Source organism: Convolutriloba macropyga, chromosome 11 (assembly GCF_964194025.1).
Source record: "Convolutriloba macropyga chromosome 11, txConMacr16.3, whole genome shotgun sequence".
NCBI lineage: Eukaryota > Metazoa > Xenacoelomorpha > Acoela > Convolutidae > Convolutriloba > Convolutriloba macropyga.
In genome coordinates, this window is record NC_134478.1 from 51,943,558 (window position 1) to 51,964,521 (window position 20,964).

General features: G+C 40.0%; 1 protein-coding gene across 1 annotated transcript in view; it reads left to right on the forward strand.

Moving 5' to 3' along the window:
• LOC142349472 (uncharacterized) overlaps positions 1-10,202 on the forward strand; it is a 51,457-nt gene extending 41,255 nt beyond the window's left edge. Inside the window, exon 5 of the mRNA XM_075401056.1 lies at positions 9,940-10,202. Within this exon, the coding sequence (XP_075257171.1) occupies positions 9,940-10,124 (185 nt within the window). The 3' untranslated portion in view covers positions 10,125-10,202. The remainder of the gene's footprint in view (positions 1-9,939) is intronic.
• Positions 10,203-20,964: the final 10,762 nt, after the last annotated feature.

The following is a 20,964-nucleotide window of genomic DNA, read 5'->3' on the forward strand; positions in this document are numbered from 1 at the left end:
CGATCAGCCTGTGCCCACGGTTTATCTCCACACATTACTCCTATCTCCAGTTGTCTCTGACACCGATTCTCCCAATTCATTTTTGATTGAGCGTTCCTCGCCAATCTTTCCCTCTCCGATTGTGCCGATGATCCTGTTATCATATCCTTATAAATAGGTTCAAGTGGTAGTTGTACTGTTTCGGGTTTTGGTTCCAACAAAGTGTCTTGTGTAATATTTTCCTTCGCAAGAAGAGCTAACTTGGCCTGCATCTGCCACTTTTCCCATTTCAACGGAGGGTCTGCACTAGGTTTATCCCAAAATGGCTCAAAGCCGAGTGGGGTCCGCTTCTGAGTTGCTGACTGCGCCATGTCGTACGCAAATGAGATCTTGAGTCGCAAGTGACGATTATGTTTTATATCCTAACTTGCGCGGCGAGTGCGCCTTACACAATTTCTAAATGAATCCGCTTAGCGAATCGCTTGGTAATTACTTGTCTACTTTACTTGATTAGTACGACATTCAATGATGAATAAGTTAAGTTAGGCAACTGTTCGCGAAGTGCAAAACTAAAAGAGTGAGTATTAAGGCAACTGGTATTACAGAAGTCACAACAAATATGAACAATAATTTCCCGCTACGGGAGATGGGAATAACAGACTAGCATGTAAAATAACATTGACCTATACACATGCCCTTCAGGAATAAGTACACTAAATTAAATTAAGTACATCGTATAATAAATTTACTGCACTAAATTAATTTATGATGTATGACAGCAATTACTCAATTGTGACGAGTGCAGGGCGATGTAGTGCAGGGCGTTGTAGTGCGATGTAGTGGACTAAAACGTGAAGTCAATTGTAACAGAGGACTTGTCAGGATAAAGTGATGTTGCACAGTTCGAGAAGTTTGCATCGGGTGCAGCATCTTGATTTTGTTTAAATGACAGGACTGGTACTGATACACTTTCCCAGGTTGAGGTCCAGACCCAAATTTTTGTCTGATCAGACTTTCCAGGCCGAAATTATCTCTGATCAGAATTTCCAGACGGAAATTATCCCTGATCAGACTTTCCAGACCCAAGATACCTCAGACACAAAGGGTCTCTGATCACACTTTTCAGACCGAAGGCGCTCTGATCAGACCATCTTCAGACCATGGTCCAGACTCAAATTCAGACCATTGCCCAGACCTCAATCAGACTGATCAGATTCAAGTCCGCTCGAAGACGTTATGATCAGACTCAAGCGCGCTCGAAATAGTCTGATCATAGAAAGATTTTACATATGATCAAATCTTTTAACTTTGCTATAATATATTCATTTCATAAAAACTGATGTTTGCAGTATTTAATTCATCTAAGAAAAATAAATTTTAAAAGTTTTGCTATAGAAAACGAAACCCATTGCTGAGAACAAATTTTATTTAGTTAACCGTTTAGTGTATATTTCTGACTCAAGTTGATCTCCAGTTGATCTCCAGTTGATCAAAATTTCCTCTTGAGGGGACCGGCCTTTGCTATCATCTGGACTCCTTTTTTCTGATCAGAGCTTTCGGACTTCAGAAGAGTCTTAGAACGCTGCTTTATTGTTGCCTTTTGGCAGAGCCAACATCTCTCAGTAAAAAAAAACAAAATAATATGAAAAAACAAGGCGCTCGAAATTGTCCCTGATCAGACCCAATTGCGTTCGAAAACATTTCTGATCAGACCCAAGTGCGCTCGAAGAGGTTATGATCAGACCCAATTGCGTTCGAAGTTGCCTCTGATCGGACCCAAGTGCGCTCAATTCCGCCTATGATCAGAGTTTTCAGACCAAAATTAGCTCTTATCAGACCATCTCCAGACCATCGTCCAGACCGTAGTGCGCTCGAACTTCCGCCCAGACCCTGTAATTTCGGTCTGGGAACACACGGATGTGCGCTCGATTGGGTCTGATCATAAACCAATTTGGGTCTGGACCTCAACCTGGGTTGCACTCATTTCAATTGGATTTCAGAAATCAAACTGAAAAATGAAGGAGTCATATTTCTGATAAAAACGATGATGGTCTGAGTCTCAAGTTAACATCGTCATCAAATGATTGTTGGCGCGGTCGGCCGACGCAACGAAGGGCTGTGACGTTTGCCAGAAGCTTTACATGAAGCGTGGCTTAAGGCGACAGCGTAAGAATTGGAATGGAAAATGTCGATCATGTCCTTCCTTTGTGTACACGTTCTTCTATCGTGCCACTGAAAGTGGTCAGTTTCAGGGTATGCTCTGGTGGGTTAACTTTGTAATTGATATTTTCAGGCACGTGTATCCCATGCACGTTGTTAAAGCGAAGAGATCTACTAATGATACTAAAAATTCAGCACCGTTGCTCTGTTAGCTTTCGCTGTACTCGAGCGAAGGGACTCGGCTGTACCAGTTTGGATGATGTCTGAAACGCTTCTGGGAGACTGAATACGGGTTAATTTGTTGTGGGCTGCCGTTCAATAAAATTGAAATATGCCATTTTGTTGGGCTTCTGACATGTATTGGAGTGTTTGAAAAATGAGAAGATTTAGATCAATTTAGTATTTGCGGCTGTGATACTCCTGGTTTTGCCGGTTTTGAAAACGTTTGTTGTAAAGCTATTTTAAGGTTGTTTTAATGCTTGTTTTTGTTGATAGGTTAAGCGGTTTCTTTTCTCGTTGTTGTGTTGGTTGAGCCGATAAAGTGCTATGGAGTTTGGTAAAATGAGGGCGCAATTGTAAATGTGTTTTTCGTCGAGTATCTGTAAAAAATATTTCAGCAATAACTTTTACAGCAATATTACAGCAATTTTACAGAAATAATTTACAGCCTGAATGATGGAATAAGGACAATTAAAAACATCTAAATGCTGTATACTTACTTTAGTTGCAGCGAATGAAAATTCTGGCGGAATGAAGTTTTGGTTTTTGAGTTTTAGATCTAGAAAATCAGAAGACAATTTTCCTCAGATTATTTTATGCGTCGTCTCTTCGATCAAAAAAAAGAATAGCGTATCGAAAAATCCGCTTTTGATTTGGAGATTTTCGTTTTTTAAAGATTTTGAAGTTGCATTAAGCTGTGTTAGCGTCTAAATTTAGTGTGTGGACTAAGTCTGTGTACAGCAAACCTAAAAATTTTGGCGTTGAATTGTTCGAAATTTTTTGAAATATAGAAGACTGCTATGTCTTCTACAAGAAATTTTCGGATAAAAACCCCACTAGCGACGATATTCTGAACATATTATATGATCAGCGTTAAAGTGTTATTTTTGAAGTCTAATCTCTTTGGTTTTAGAGCTTGTAGGATAACTAAACATTTGTACAAATATCATTCGTTCGAAGAGTGTTTTCAAGCGTTGATATGCAAATTAATTTGCATTCTTGACAGTGGAAACTGGAAACTGACAACCGTCAAGTTCTTGACGTTACTCGCCAGAATACCATTGCAATTCTGAATCCTGTTTATTCTACACATGTCCACCTCGAAGTTAAAAAAAATTTCTCACTAATTTTTTTTTCACATACTCTAGCTATTAAACCACTAATCACAATTGATCAACAAAAAATTTCAACTCCCAAATCTGGGATACATGTTTTATAGTAACCCGCTTTTATTTCTTTCCAATTATTTTGTAAACATGCAGTATTTTACGCTGAATCAAATCGGAAAAATTAAAAATCAAGGCAGTTGATTTGCAGATCCCATATCACCAAGTGGCCAGTTTCTCACAGACGAGACAGATTAGAACCATTCACGTACCATTTTTTGTCATCCATTCAGTTACAAAAGCGCACTCGAAAGGGCTACAATTTTAGTCACGGTGATTGGTATGTTTTTTAAAAGGAAAAACATTTAAAGAGCTTGTAGAGATGTCACGCTAAACTCGTTTAATAATATCGCTTTGAACCACAATTTATTCAATCTGACCTCTTAGACGTCCCACGTTGGTAGTTTAACAATGCAGCTAGACAAAGTCACGTCCACTTTGATCGCTGGAACCAATTTGATTTCCCGCCTTCTGGTCCTAATTGGACTAAGAACTCTCCAGCGTTGTCAAGCATTGTCTCTCAAAAAACTTCCAGAGTAGGCTGGCTGAGCTAGCTTTGTTAGGAGTTGTCCAAGAGTAGACTTGGTCCGAGCCGGCGTGTTGTCCCAGATTAAAGTTGCTCTGCGAGAGATCTGTCAAGAGTTGTCTCAATGGAGACCTGCTCGGAGCCACCTCTGCCAAGTGTAGTCCCAGGGAGGCCAGCTCTGAGCCAGCTCTGTCAACAGCTAAACCAGAGTAGGCTTGCGGAGCCAGCCCCGTTAGGAGGTGTCCAAGAATAGACCGGGTCTGAGCCAGCGCAGTCAAGAGTTGTCTCAGAGAAGGCGTGCTCTGAGCCAGCTTTGCCAAAAACAAACCCAGAGCAGGCTTGCTAAGCCAGCTCTTTTAGGAAGTGTCTAAGAGTAGACCTGGTTTGAGCCAGCGGGGTCAAGTGTCGTCCTAAAGAAAAACTGCTCTGTGACAGCTCTATCAAGAGTTGTCTCAATGGAGACCTGCTCGGAGCCACCTCTGTCAAGTGTAGTCCCAGGGAGGCCTGCTCTGAGCCAGTTGTGTCAAAATTTGTCCCAGAGGAGGCCTGCTCTGAGCCATCTCTGTCAACAGCTAAACCAGAGTAGGCTTGCTGAGCCAGCCCCGTTAGGAGGTGTCCAAGAATAGATCGGGTGTGAGCCAGCGCTGTCAAGAGTTGTCTCAGAGAAGGCGTGCTCTGAGCCAGCTTTGCCAAAAACAAACCCAGAGTAGGCTTGCTAAGCCAGCTCTTTTAGGAAGTGTCTAAGAGTAGACCTGGTTTGAGCCAGCGGGGTCAAGTGTCGTCCTAAAGAAAAACTGCTCTGTGACAGCTCTATCAAGAGTTGTCTCAATGCAGACCTGCTCGGAGCCACCTCTGTCAAGTGTAGTCCCAGGGAGGCCTGCTCTGAGACAGTTGTGTCAAAATTTGTCCCAGAGGAGGCCTGCTCTGCTCTGAGCCAGTGCTCTGTCATTATTTGCCCAAGAGTAGGCTTGTTCTTAGCCAGCTCTGTCATTGGTTGTCTCAGAGTAAGCTTGCTGAGCCAGCTCTGTGCCAAAAGCAGACTTGCTTTGAGCCTCTACTGCTTCCAGGTGTTGTCACAGAGAAGAAGGGATGCTAAGCGCAGGCTCTGACCAGAGTTATCCCAAAGGAGGCCAGCTCTGAGCCAGCTCTGTCGAGAATTGTTCCTTAGAAATACCTGCAATGAGCCAGTTCTGTGAAGAGTTTTCCCAATGGATGACTGCTCTCAGCCAGCTCTGTCAAGAGAAGACTAGGAGTATGCCTGATCTGAGCCAGCTCTATCAAAAATAGTCCCAGAGTAGGATTGCTGAGACAGCTCTTTTAGGAGGTGTCTAAGAGTAGACCTGATCTGAGTCAGCTCTGTCAAGTGGTGCTATCCCAAATTAAAGCTCCTCTGCGACAGTTCAATCAAGCGTTGTCTCATAAGAGACCTGCTCCAAGCCAACTGTCAAGAGTAGTCGCATGAGAGACTGGCTCTGAGAAAACTCTGTCAAGAGTTGTCTCAGTGTAGACATGCTGAGCCAGCTCTGTCAGGAGGTGCCCAAAAGTAGACCTGGGTTCAGTCAGGAGTTGATCCATAAGCGGCCTGCCTTGAGCCAGCTCTGTCAAGATTTGTCCCATAAGAGACCTACTCTGAGACAGTTCTGTCGAGAGCTGTACCAGAGGAGGACTGCTCGCAGCCAGCTTTGCAAGAGAAGACTTAGAGCTCTGTTAGGAGGTGTCAAAAAGAGACCTGGATTGAGCCAGTGCTGTCAAGTTTTGTCCCAAAATAAAGCTGCTCTGCGACAAATCTATTAACAGTTGTCTTTTATGACACCTGATCTGAGCCAGCACTGACACAATTAGTCCCATGAAAGGCTTGCTCTGAGCCAGTTCTGTCAAATTTGTCCAAGAGGGAGCCTGCTCTGAGCCAGTTTTTTCTAAAGCTAACCCAGAGTAGGCTTGCTGGGCCAGCTCTGTTAGGAGTTGTCCAAACGTAGGCCCAGTCTGAGCCAAAGCAAGCTGTAAAGTTTTGTCACAAAGTAAAGCTGCTCTGCTCTGTAAAGTGTTGTGACATAGGCGGCCCGCTCTGACCCACCACTTTCAAAACATTCCCATGAGAGTCCTGCTCTGAGCCAGTTTTGTCAAAAGTTGTCACAGTGTAGGACTGCTTTCAGCCAGCCTTGGCGAGAGCGGACTAAGATTAAGCTTGCTCTGATCCAGCTCTGCCAAAATTTGTCTCAGAGTAGGCTTGCTGAGCCAGTTCTGTTAGGAGGTGTCCAAGAGAAGACCTGGTCTGAGCCATCGCTCTCAATTGTTGTCCCAAAGTAAAGCTGCTCTGCGACAGATCTATTAAGAGTTGTCTCACAGGACCCTGCTCTGAGACAGCACTGTCAAAAGTAATCCCATGGCAGGCCTTCTCTGAGCCAGTTTTGTCAAAGGAGGCCTGCTTTCAGCCGGTGCTGTCAAGATTTGCCCCAGATTAGGCTTGTTGAGCCAGCTCTGTCAGGAGGTGTCCAAAAATAGTCCTGCTCTGAGCCTCCGCTGCCAGCTGTTGTCACAAAGTGGGGCTGCTCAGTGCCGTTTCTGTCAAGAGTTGTCTCTGAGCCAGATCCGTCAAGATTTTTTCCATAGGAGGCCTGCTTTGAGACAGCTCTGATAAGAGTTGTCTCTGAGGTGGCCTGCTCCGAACCAGTTCTGTCACGAGATACCCGCAGAGTAGGATTGCTCCGAGCCAACGCTTTCTAGAAATGTTTAAGAATAGGCTAGATCTCAGCCAGCTCTGTCAAAGATATGACTATTCTGGGATTTCCACTGTAAAGGATAGCCACATGCTTTTGCTCTGGAGCTTTTCCGTCAATTGAAAGATTACGTTTTCTTAAATTGTTGTATTCTCTTCTATTTTGACAACGAAAGGAAAATTCAATGGTGCTTTTTGTTTATTTTTGCTGATCTTTTTTAGTTTTATTTTGGTTTTTAAACTCAATTAGTTCTGTTGAATATATATTAAATAACAATAACAATCTGATCAACGGACAAATATTAGGACTTAAATAATAAATGCTTCTTTCATAAAAAAGAAAAAGAAACTCAATTGGCTTTAGTTCGTTTTAAAATAATTCTTGTCCTGCTAATTTGTATTGCAGCTCAAAATAATTGTTACTTTGCAACTTTTTTTGTTGTCTGCTCTTCAAAAAAAAAATTTGAATTTTCTGATTCTTATAATTTTCATTTAGTACTAATTTGTGCTCCACTCGAGGAAACAAGGGTTAACAGGTATCACCAAATAGTTTCATTCCTAACACAATGAGTACTGAAGCTGTATGAATTGTGACAGTGAGATGATGTCGGAAGAAAATTATTTGTTAATACAGTGTTATATGAAATTAAAACACTGAGAAACCTCACTCAACATCAAATGGTAATCTCAGATTGCAACTTATTGGAAACTTGAAGCTGGTGCACAATGAAATTGTAGGAAATTTTTCAATGAGTCGAGAGTCGAGAGTGTTGGAACAGAAGTGTTTTCTTTATTGGCAACCCAGGGACTTTTTCGTGATGAGTAATCACAATTTCTGCCTAACCTATGACAACTCTTCCAGTTGTAGCCTCCATTTGAGGCTGCTATATGACAGCTCTGTCAAGTGTAGCTTCAGTGTAAGGCTGCTCTGAGCCGGCTCTATCTTGAGATGTTCCAGAAGGGGTTTGCTCTGTTTCAGCGCTACCAAGAGTTGTTTCATTTGGGGCCTGCTCCGAGCCACGTCTGTCATGAGTTGTCCAACTTAAAGCCTGCTCCAAGCAAGTTTTCTCTCAAATTTGGTCCCAGAGTAGACTTGCAGAGCCAACTCTGCGAGGAGCTGTTTAAGAGTAGACCTGTTCTGAGCCAGCGCTAGCAGTATTCCGAAAGTAAAGCTGCTCTGGGTCAGCTCTGTTGAGAGTTGTCCCAGAGGAGGACTGCTCTGAGCCAGCTCCAAGATTTGTCCCAGAGTAGGCTTGGTGAGACAGCTCTGTCATTAGAAGTTCAATAGTAGAGCTGTTCTGAGCCAGCGCTGTCAAGTGTTGCCCCAAAGTAATGCTGCTCTGAGACACCTCTGTCAAGAGTTGTCTCGTAGACCAGCGCTGTCAGGAGTAGTCCCATGTGAGGCCTGCTCTGAGCCACTTCTATCTTGAGATGTTCCAGAAAAAGCATGCACTGATTCAATTCTGTCAAGAGTCGTCTCCCAGAAGGCCTGTTTTTAACAAGTGCTCTCTAACTTTGTCCCAGAGTAGGCTTGCTTGGCCAGCTTTGTCAGAACGTGTCGAAGAGTAGATCTGTTCTGACACAGCGCAGTCAGGTGTTGTCCGAAAGTAAAGCTGCTCTGAGACAGATGTGTCGAGAGTTTTCCTACAGGAGGACTGCTCTGAGCCAGTTCTGACAGGAAATTTCCCAGTTTCGGACTCCTCTGAGCCAGCGTGGTCAAAAGTTGACCTAGAGTATGCTTGCTCTGAGCCAGCTCTGCCAAGAGCTGTCCCAAATTAATGATTTGTGGGAGCTCTGTCGAAAGTTGTGTGGTAGGCGAACTGCTGTGAGCCAGCTGTCAAGAGTAGAGGCATAGGAGGCCTGCTCTGAGCCAGCTTTGTCAAAAGTTGCCCCATGGTAGGCTTTCTCTGAGCCACATATGTGAGGAGTTATCTCAGAGTGTGATTGCTAAGTCAGCTCTCTCAGGAGGTGCCAAAAGTAGAGCTGCTCAAGGCCTGCTCTGTCAAGATATGTGCCCTAGAAGGCCCTCTCTGAAATACCTCTGTCAAAATTTTTTCCATAGGAGGCTTGCTCTGAGCCATCTTTCTCTAGAGTTTTCCCAGAGCAGGCTTTCTAAGCCAGCTCAGTCAAGAGTTGTCCCAGAGTAGTCCTGATCTGTCAAGAGTGGTCCCAGAGTAGGCCTGCTCTGAGCCAGCTCTGTCAAGAGTTGTACCAGAGTATGACTGCTCTGAGCCAGCTCTGTCAAGAGTTGTCCCAGAGAATGCCTGCTCTGAGCCAGCTCCGTTAAAAGTTGTCCCAGAGTAGTCGTGCTCTGTCAAGAGTTGTCCCAGAGTAGGCCTGCTCTGAGCCAGCTCTGTTAAGAGTTGTACCAGAGTATGCCTGCTCTGGGCCAGTTCTGTCGACAGTTGTCACAGAGAATGCCTGCTCTGAGCCAGCTCTGTCAAGAGTTGTCCCAGAGTAGACCTGCTCTGGGCCCAGCTCGGTCAAGAGTTGTCCCAGAGAATGCCTGCTCTGAGCCATCTAAAGTAGGCCTGCTCTGGGCCCAGCTCTGTCAAGAGTTGTCCCAGAGAATGCCTGCTCTGAGCCATCTCTGTCAAGAGTTGTCCCAGAGTAGTCCTGCTCTGTCAAGAGGTGTCCCAGAGTAGGCCTGCTCTGAGCCAGCTCTGTCAAGAGTTGTACCAGAGTATGCCTGCTCTGGGCCAGTTCTGTCAAGAGTTGTCCCAGAGAATGCCTGCTCTGAGCCAGCTCTGTCAAGAGTTGTCACAGTAGGCCTGCTCTGAGCCAGCTTCGTCAAGATTTGTCCCAGAGTAGGCCTGCTCTGGGCCCAGCTCTGTCAAGGATAGCCCCGAATAGGGGTACTCTGGGATCTTCACTGTCGAGGACAGCAGCATACGTCTACTATGGAGCTACTCTGTCAGGCGTAAGACTCTGATCCAGCTCTGAAAGGTTTTCTGATTTTTCTGTGTTCCAGTTATGATCTGCTCTTGAGGTAGTTACGGAATTTCAAACACCCCAAGCCCACCAAACCCCCCCCCCACCACTACCACCACCAACAATTCAACCACCAACAAAAGGCACAAGCTATTTAGAAAGCAACGATTATTTAACAACCCGTAAACTGAAAACGGCGGTGTACACTATAAATTTGAATGCCATTCAATCCTTTTTTCTAGATGACGCCCCTCGGAGCAGCCGTCAGAGTTGGTTTATAATGGGAGAACTTGAAGATGACCCGACTATCGTGTACACTCCTGGTGGTGAAAACCCACAAGTCGGTGGAAAGAGCTACAGTGCCCGCTTGTATAACTTCACTGCGGGAATGTTGTTCATGACTCTCTCAGCCATTCTGTTTGTGTGAAACTTTTTCATTCACAAGTTGTTCACTTTGTCTTAAAGCGCTGCGAACTGCCCCATATACCTCCACGGAGATTGAACAAAAAACAGCTATAATTAACTTTTTTAAATATTTATGGCAGTTTTTACTAAATTTAATGGCCATTTTCATCTATTTATAGGCTACTTAAACCATTATCAATGCAAAAAGGTGCATTAGTTTGGTCACGGATTGTTACCAGAAATAAAAATTTTTTTCACAGCCAGCAGAATGAGGAGGGGAAAGAATAGGAAAGGCGGAGGAGAGGGGTGGCAGTTCAAACCGCTGTCTTTGCTTCGACAGACTATGTAACAAAAATCAAAATTCATTTGATAGCGAACATATCAGATCAACAGGTGACAGTGTAAATAAATAGCAAAATAACCCCAAGTAGCAGTCTCACATCAGCACAAAAAATTGTAAATTTTGTGAGTATTCACCATTCGAGCTTCTACATCATAAACACCATATCTGCTGCTAAATAATTGTATCACCATATGCTCGTGTATCTGAGAAATTAAAAAAATTTTGAAAGATTTTTCCTCTGAGGAAAGTGATATCCGAGTCAAGAAGCTCAAGAAAAAGACCCGGACTTAGGTCTCAGAGCATTTCAGCGCTGAAACAGTTAATTTCGAGGGTAAAAACGTAATTCAGCTCTGAAACATTGTAAATGCAGAAACTTTTAAGCTTCTTTATGTGCAGTTCTTCTTTATATTATATTGAGGTCACAGAGTTCGCCAAGGCTAAATTAACTCTGTATAATGTGAATATTATTCGTACCCCAAAACTAAGTCTGAGCAAAATCATGTCATAGTTTTTTAGCTTTTAACTAATAATTACTCTAGTAGTATATACACTTATATATAAGCTAGTTTGTAGGCAATTACCACAAAGCCCATTTATGTGAGTGGCTACGACTTGCTTGCAGGGTTTACGTAAATTTGAGTAGAATAACTATGTTTGCGAACATAGGAAAACCAATTTTGCGACAAGGAAATATAATACAGTTGAAAAATATTTGTCTTGGGATTATATATTCCTGCGCCTTGTTCTCTCCATTTCTTCTGAGATAAAAAAATTTTTGGGCCAGCGCCTACAAACACAAATTATTGAGATTACTGCCAAAACTGAATACATGAAGATTTCATACCTGTCTCTATCGAACGATTAAAATAACTAATTTCCAACTTTTCTAGTCAGACTGACTTCAGCAGAATAATTTTTGGTGCTATAAATAGTTTCAAAATTTTTCCTCAGCAAAAATTTTATCATAGCATTGGAAGCTTGGTGTCCACCGACTTTGCGGTTAGGTGTTTTTTCAGAGTGCAAGAAAAAATGTTTTGCAAGAAGAAGAACAAAATAAAAAAAGTTATGTACTATTGTTTACCGGTAGTTTAAATTATTTTAAATAAAAAACTCCGGTCGGAAAAAAGTGCCAGAGCATTTTAGGAAATTTTAAAAGTTTTATGAAAATTTTTTAAAGATAAAAATTGTAAGTTCTTTGTTCAATTCTTGCCAGTTTTCAAAAAATCATAGGGAAGCATCATGGAATCGTATTTCCTACGATTTATTGTTTTCAAACTCTGTTTTCTCCGAAAAAGTGCTTCAGATTTATGCAATAAAATGAAAAAATGCAGGTAATTTACCAGAATAGTGTGGATGTAATCAACTTCGGCGAAAACTGTGAAAAAAATTTAAGCTGCACAAGGCCTTACCTGAACACTGTTCAAGTAAATTTACCTATATACTGTATAGTGTGCACGCAATTTAAATGTTACAAGTCCCTATGCTGAAGTTCGAATCGCATATAAAGCAAACATTGTTGTCGGGAGTTAAACTTGAGATATCATTTTTCATGAAGTAATTTTTTTTTTCAAAAATCAAGACTGGCCAGTGACAATTGTAAAAATGTAAAGAGATTCGGCTAACTTAAGAAAGAGAATGTCTTCAGACTGATTCAGCGCTTACTTGCTCTGCCAACAACCACTGGAGAGAGACTCTTTTTTAAAAGAACTTCATTGAGCCCAGAACGCAACCTATTTTTGTCCTGAGTACTGTTTGACATATCGGTTTTTTATCTTCAAATTTAACACAAGAAAAATTTTGTGTATTCAACTACTCTTCTTCTCATTTGGTTTAGAAAAACCCAAGAAAATTTATCTATACCTACTGGCACCTATTGGTGCTCTTAAGGTTGTCATTTTTTTGTGGAATTGGGCATAGTTGAATCAGAAATTCTAATTTATAAAAAAGCGGTTTTGGTTGGTCTAATAAAAATTTTCTTCTCTCTTTTTGTTTTTTTTTCGAATAAAACGTTTTTAGCTCCAATTAATGATGTTTAAATTTGCCAGAAACATTATCAGAAGAACTTTGCAAGTTTGTACGCTGTGTGCATTTGAAAAAATCATTTGCTTTCCAAACATCATCCGCAAGAGTAATTTTACAACATAAGATCTGTTAATTAAATTTACATTCCAATGAATAATGTCAGATACAATTTAAAAAAGGCGTTAGATCAACTTGTAAAAGAAGAGCGCTAAGTGACAACAAAAAGTGAAAATTTCTCATAACTTTTTAAAATTTCCAGCTGATATTCTGATAGAAAAAATTTCCTTAAAGCAAATGCATTGTTCGTTTTCTCAGTACATTTTGAGCATTCACACACTTAGTTGTGAGAGGGATAAAAACATTTATGAGAAACACCCAGAGATTCTTCGAGGTAAACAAAACTTATTGGCCAATTGATGTTCTAACATGACATGCTCTATTTTGAGTTTTTTAAAAACAAATAACGAAAATGTGATCATTCAATGGCTCAAAATTTGCACTTAATTAAAAAAAAAACATTCTGAATCAGTCACACGAACAATAGCATTAATGGCTCGTCTACGCATTGATTTTCGCATTTTTATGGGTACGAAAAGTGGTTTACCGATCGAGAAAACAAACAATTCGATGGTCTCCGACTAGCGTTGTTGGCCGTCGTACGTCAATGTTTCGTTTCTGAGATAAAACCCACATTTGTACCACATTTTTATACCATTGAAAGTCAAGTCAAAAATGTTTAATTTCTTTTGTCAAGAGGGTTAGAACTTTCATTTGCAAAGTACTTAAACCAATATTCTTCTAATTTGTTGAACTGATCACTCATTTGATGAAAAACTCTTGTTTTCAGAGATTAAAGAAACTAATTACAGCAGTTTTTATAGATTACAGAAAGTTGTTCTGAAAGCATTAAACAATCAGGATATTTTTCTATTCTCATTGGTGATCAGGAAGATGCTAATATTATATGTCTCCGCAGCATATATATTCAGAATTCTGCGGTTCAGAGAGAACTCTTCCGATGAAAAGTGACTCCGAACCGCGCGGTAAACATTGCGACAAATATGTAAATAAGCTCATAGACAACAAACTCTTTCTTCAGCAGTTCAAACAAACAGCTTTACTGAGTGTCATTTCTATCAGCTACCAGATTATGTCTCAAAAATCCAATCTCATTCCAAATATCCCCACAATTTACAACCAATGTGAAACCTTTATGTCTTTTATGCCACTAAAAGTCAAAACGTTTGTTATTTGTTGTCATGAATGTTAGTTTTTTTGATAATTACACCAATGTTACTGTATTGTTAAACCGATCATCCATGTGACAAAAATTTCATGTTTTCAAAGATTGGAGAAAATAATTTCCCAGTTTTTCAAAGATTAGCAAAAATTGTTCTGTAAACATCCAATTATCGGGATATATTTTCTTACCATTTTAGAGGGGATTCAGCTGCTCCTAGTTGACTCTCGGAGAAAACTTTATCAAATATTAAAAAAACTTGTGAGTTTGTTTGTTCCTTCTTTGTCATGAGGGATCCCTTCAGAAATTCTGCAGGCTGAATTGTTTTTAAAATTTCGCGCTACGAAATTACAAACGAAGTCGCTGAAAATGATCAAGTAATTCGATCAATTCTCGTATCCTTGGGTGCCATTTTAGTACCTCCATTGAAACCTAGTTAAAAGCAGGCTCTTTAATTGATTTCTGAGGCTTAAATAAACTTGTTTTTATAAATTATTGAATACTTTTTATCCAGGAACAAACATTGGTTCTGCATGAATTAAAGTTGATAGCATAAAATGTTGTCGACTTCCATCTACTTTCTCACTGAAACTGTTAAGAAGATGCTCTGAAAAGGCTACCCACTTCCGGCATCAACCCAAACTTTTTTGGCTGATTGTTTGAATCACCCTTTTGAAATTTTCAGCCGTGCAATTATTGAACGTAAAACCTATTTTAGATCAAATTTGATAGTCGATTCTGATATCATCGGTTTCATAAAGAATTCACCCTCCCAGAAGTTTTCCAAGGTCGGGCATCCTGGGCTGAGAATCCATCGGTTCACTTAATGCATTTCCCCTTCATTCGAGACAGGTCTAACCTTTCATTCTTCCAACTTTTCGAAATGAGTCAATTTTTTTAAGTTCTTTTCCCAAACGCCACTATTGGGAGGCAAAGAAATCAACATACCCTCAGCACAATCCGAATCGCAAAAGGTCACGGCCTGCGAATGAAAGGAAAAACCAAACTATATTCCCTAAAAAAATGATTAGCGCACAATTTTTGAGACGAACGATTGAAACAATTTCGGAACAGAACAGCTTCTCCACTCAACATAGGAACTTAGAGCAGAAAAAATTTTAATTGTACTTTACTGCATTTCTGATGATTTAACTAAAAAAAACAAATCGCCACTTTTGTTCAGAGTAAGGAACATTACGTTTATTTTAGACTTTTATTAACAAAACAAATGCAAATCGAATCAAATAAACAATTTTCTGTGAATTAAAACATCAACCTGGCAATTGTTATCTTGCTGATCAGGAAGACACTAATATAAGATGTCTCGACAGTGCATATATCCAAAATTCTCAAAGCGAACTCTTGCGAGAGTAAGGGATTCCAAACCGCGGGGTAAACTTTGAAACAAATATGAAATTATGCTTATAGATAACAAATTGTTTGTTTCTTCAGCAGCTCAAACAGACAACTTTACTGAGTGTCAACTTCCCCGATGCTGCGCAAGCAGTATTAGATAAATTCTATATTGACGACTATTTAGATTCTTCAGAAAAACCACATGAAGCACTAAATGAGCCAAAAATTTAGTTGAGTTATTGAAGTTAGGATGAATCAAGCTAACAGAATTTTTAAGTAACAAACAAAACTTAATCAATAAAAATGAAAACAAGGATCAACTATGCAAACCTAAAGTGATCCTAGATCTAGATGAAGAAGTTTCCTCACAAGTACTGGGTCTGAAAAGGGACCATCGAAAAGATATATTTGTCGTTAGTCGGGGCACGAAGTGCAACGAAAGCAACAAAGTCATGCAACGCTTAATCTTCAGCCTAGTAGCAAAAGTCTTTGACCCCATCGGGTTGGTCGCGGCATTCACCGTTACTGCTCGAATGTTGTTAAAAGACATTTGGAGACTGAGTGGCCAAAACTGGGATAACACCTTGCCCATTGAAAAGATGAGCAGATTCGTACTCTGGAGTTCTGTTCTGTCTAAAGCTTGCAACTTAACTATCCGTAGAAATTTCTTCTCCTGGTCGTTAGACCAGTTGGAGTTTCATGTTTTTGGAGACAGCTCTCAGTTGCCTTTAGTTCGGTTGCCTTACTCTGGGCCAAACTAAAATCAGAAGTAGCGAAAGCGCCGAAATTGCTTTTGTTCTGGGAAAAGCAAAGGTTGCCCCATAAGGTGCTAAACAGTGCGTAAACTAGAATTACCGGCCGCCCTCTTGGCGACACTGTTGAAAGCTCACATAACTAAATCCCTCACAATTCCCTGGAGCAGAAACTACGTGGACTTATAGAGCCTTTGCTTAACAGTGGCTGGGTTCACTTGATAAGCAATATTTGTTTGTTCCTAACATAGTTTCTGAAATTCTAGAGTCGACAACAGTTGATCAATGGATCCCTGTGTCAACTGCAGACAACCCAGCAGACGCCGAAAATAGAGCCATTTCAGCTGAAAATTTAGAAAAAAGCAGTTGGTTAGCAGGGTCAATTTTTCTGTTGACTTCTCACTTCCCAGTTCAACCCAGCACAAGCATCAAAATTAGTCTTCGAACAAAATCCACCCGTGAAATGTGTACAAAGATGTAACTGCGCCGCCTGAAGTGGCGCGTGCTGTCCTTAAATCACAATCTGAAAATTTTTAAATATGGGTACAGTTTTCTCAATTTTAGCCTATCTCCACAGTATCATCGATAATCATGCTTCATATCGTACATCAGACTAAATTGTTGGCAAACCCGATGAACTTTGAGTAGCTAAGGCTGACTTTCAGTTTCTCTTGCTGTCGTAACCATTCCCAATTGAGCAAAAATTTCTTTTTCATGGTAAACAGATGAACAAAAAGTGTCGGATTGCGCCATTCTTGCCCATCATTGGCCCAAATGCCTTGACTATGATTTCAAATACCCCATAATATTAGATAGCCCTCCTCTGGCAGTTAAAATGTCTTTTTTTTAAGGAACACTAGGAAAACTATCACCAAAATGTTGAATTCCTACGAGCTTCTGTCCCGCTTTAACATCAATCAAGCACAAGTTTATCTTATTTTGTAAGCGTAGTGCTGAAACAATGAAGCCAATGATGGCAGATCTGCCAGTCGAGCGTCTGTCCTATGGTAATCCTCCTTTCTCCAATTCAGGTATAGATTATTTCAGCCAGTTCTATGTCGCTGCCAAACGTTCACCTATGAAGCGCTGGGGATCTCATTTCACGTGCCTTACAATTCGATCATTCCATTTTGAATTCGTAATATCTATGGATACCAGCATCTTTGCTATCAGTATACAAAAACTCAGCGCACGAAGAAGGAAACGGCAAAATCTGTGGTTCTACAACGGAACAAACATTACTGATGCCAAGAAAGGGTCGTCAGCTTGATTTAAAGCTTTAAATCAGGAAACGGCTGCAAGCAAAATGTCACAGAAAGGTATTAAGTGGCATTTTAACCCGCCATCTGCCCTCCATCATGGTGTTTAATGTGAACGCATGTTTGGGAGTGTCAGACGGACATTCTACGCTATCCTTGATTACCACCGATTGACTGTCGACGTGCTTCAAACAACAATTTGTCTAGTTGAAATGACAATCAACAAACGTCTGCTAACTTCTGTTAGCAATGATCCATCAGAAGTTGACGCAATAACTCCAATTAAATTCCTTCTCGGGTTCTGCTTTAGTATGGTGCCTCATTAATTGAAATTGGGCCCTTCAATCACAGAAGGCGATATGTCCGGGCTCAATCATATGTCGACTCAATTTAGAAACGGTGGTTGCATCAGTTTGTACCGGCTCTGAAGTGCCACAGGAAATGGTCAACAGCCGCGGCAGACGTTTTAAAGACAGGAGATCTGGTATGGCCCACCGAAGATGCATCTCATTGAGGTCATTTTCCTTTAGGACGCATCGCAAAATTTTGCTTTGGTGATCACCGCTGAAAAAAGAACTATGTACAGTAACGATGCCCACCAGTTATATAATTCTCATTTTTGGTGCACCAATATCCGGGCTGGAGGATGCTGTGAAAACAATTAAAATGTCAGCGAAAAATGTAAACGACTTCAAATTGTATATGTAGGCGTAACAAAAGAAGCAACCATAGCGCAGTCAGTATAGCAACTTACTCACAACCTGAGGGTTGGTCGTTCGAGCCTCAACCATGTCGAACCCTACGGAATAAAATCCGTACTCTACTACATGTCAATTGAGCAACGAACCCTAAGAGTAGTTTTAAGCTAAACCTGCCAGATTTAGAGTAAGTTGACTTGAATATAAAAGAAAAAAGTCGCTTTGAAAGGGAAAGGTTTAGATTTAAGACCAAAGCAAGGTCAAACTACGTCACGCATGAAATGAATTGACCTCAATTGGCTCAAAATGGGCTAACAGGTCCTGCCTTTTTGCGGTCAGTGGTAATTTAGATACCATGGGTAAACGAAATGAGATTATTGTTATAAGTGGTCGAGCAAGAGCTTATCGATAAAATTACATATTGTTATTTTGAATAAAGGTTGTTCATTTAAGGTTTTTGTGTCGTTTGACTTCTTGGCGTTATCTAGCGCGAAAAGTTTGGTCCACCAAACTAGGTGATGCCTTTCTCCACACAAACGACTTTCACTGCAAGGAGAACATTTTCTTAAATATTAAAAAAATAAGACAAAAACTTTAGACTAGAAAACTATAAGCAAGTCAAGAAGTGTGGTCAAAAAAAGACATTTAACCCAGATAGAACTGTCAAGCAAAGAAAAATTTGTTGAATTTAGCGTAATGTTCATATAATTTTGCGCTGAGTATAGCCTGCATATTACAAAAATTTGCATTTCGGAGCATTTATCATATATAAATTTGCGTTTTCATGCGTAAATCTTACATAATTGAGAGCTTATTTAAGCTTTGATCTTACATAATTTTGCGTTGAAATTGGCTTCCATCTTACATAATTTTAAGTTGAATTTTGCGTCGATCGGATCTTTTTTCCGTTTGTGCCCCCCAAGCTTTATGGGTGCCAATTACTTGCAACAGCCGAGACACCTAAAAATTTCTCAAATGTAGTTACTATGTAATGACACGTGCTCTGTATCTAGGGGTGCATGACGTACTGGGGAGGCACAAAGTGAAACGATCCCGCATATATTTTATAATTATGAGTTGAATTTGTTGATTTGACATAACTTTTAAGAATGTGGATCGTAAGAGCAGTTAGGTTCGTTGGCACCGTGGCAGTAGAGGAGACAAGCTTTCTGTACAGCAGTGGTTCGAGTCTCACAAACATAGCTGGTATCGAATAAGAATATCGAATAATTGTTTTCCCTAGTAACTAAATGGCTAAAGGTCTGGGAGAAGGAATGGATAGGATGATGAACTTGAAGCGGGTTGCGTTCATGTCTATTTTTCTTGATCACTTGTTCTATTTTTCTTCTCGACCTTGACAAGGACAAGCGTGAACATGAACAACAACAAATTGACTTTGAAAAAACTTGAGAAAGTACTAATTACAAAGTTTTAGAAAATTATCTTCGAAGAGAACGCAGCTGAACAAAATTTTAACTGACTCTCTAAAAGCCTTCTAACGGAGTCTAGTTATCAGTTATTTGTTGTCTGGCTAAAATTAAAACGATATTGATATTTACAGAAATTTTGGAGATCTTAATAGTAGTCTTCTTTGAAACTCTTTGAAAGAACCCTAATAATTTAAAATGATTATTGATTCAGATGATTTAGGATTTCAAAATTGTTTAACCAAAAATTTCATCGAAAACTTGATGCTTACTTTTTAAATCCCTGACAAAAGATCACAGAAAAAGATATTGACAGGTAATCTTCCCAATTGCTATTTTGTTTATCAAACAAAATACACTATAGTACCAAAAAGCTACGTACAACACAATTTGTGCGCTTTAAGCGTTACTTTTGCTCAAAACGTTTGATTGTCGGAAAAGCGTGAAGAAAAGCGTGAAAATTTTAAGTTTTAAACGCGATTCATTCTCATTTTTTCCGCTTACACAGAAAAGAAGGTTACGCTGCTTTGTTAATTCCTTGTTTGCCATGCTGTTGCGATTGGAAACGCCCAATGTTGATGGTCAGAAAACAAAGGTAATTCAGCTTAAAATCAAGATAGCAGTTTCAAGACAGTATACAGTATGAATACAAGCTATAACAAAAGTGTAACAGGCTCAGGGCGTCTCTAGCGAAGGAATTGCTTGAGTTGTTTGGAGAAATTAAACGAGATTTCTTGGCAACTTTTTGATTTTCACAAGCAATCACTCATCTCGAGGGGTATAAACATCAGATGAGCGGACACTGTTTATTAGGTGATCAAACAAGCTTAAGGGCCTAGTTCGTAAGGAATCGTTGAAAAATTACGAAAACAAATTTCATATTCGAAAGCTTATTTTTCAACAAGATGATGCTTCTGTGCATAAAGCAAAGGTTGTCAACAATTTCTTCAAAGAAGAGAAGCGGGAGGTACTGGAATGGTGCGCAAATAGATCAAATCTGAATCCAATTGAAAACTTATGCGCAACTGTGAAGAAAAAATCACAGAAACCGACAGATATTTAGGAAAAATTGGAAGAAAAATGGTCAAAACCGTGACTTAGATGTTCTTATTAATTTGTCTGAAAACTTCATAAACTGTCTACCATAAGTTAGAAAAACTAGGAGCCTAATTTCCCGTTATTAGAGAACTAATTTGAACTCAAAATGTTGTATTATTTGATGTTTGTGCAGCTTTTTAAAAAAATTTTTGGTGTACGTAGCTTTTTGGTAGTATAGTGTAGTAGGATATAAAGTATCGCTAAAGTCGCTATTTGTGTAGAAAGAAAGATTTTAAGATCCTTTATCAAGGAGCATAATTTACACAGATGTGACAATCATTTACCCAAATTCTGATGAATTTTAAGTTGTTAGAGATGCACGTACCTCAAAGTCTAATTAAAATACATTTTTTGTAACGGCTGGTCAATGTCTCAAAAGATGTGCGGTAAATGTATTTGACTGTTTTGAGATCTATGCTAAACTTTAATTAGCATTGTTCTACTGTTTGTCACTCTGTTGCAATTCGAAAGCTTTTTCATGGATAAAAAGCTAAAACAACTGAGCTGAAAACCAATATTTGGTTCGCAGCATGCAAACAAGCGATACCAAGCGAAGTAACAGCTGCTAATTTTCTCCCACCGAAGAAATATGAGAAATACTCAGAAAAAGGACCAGATTTCTTGACATAAATTCAACAAATTTGAGATGGGACATTTGATTGCTGTG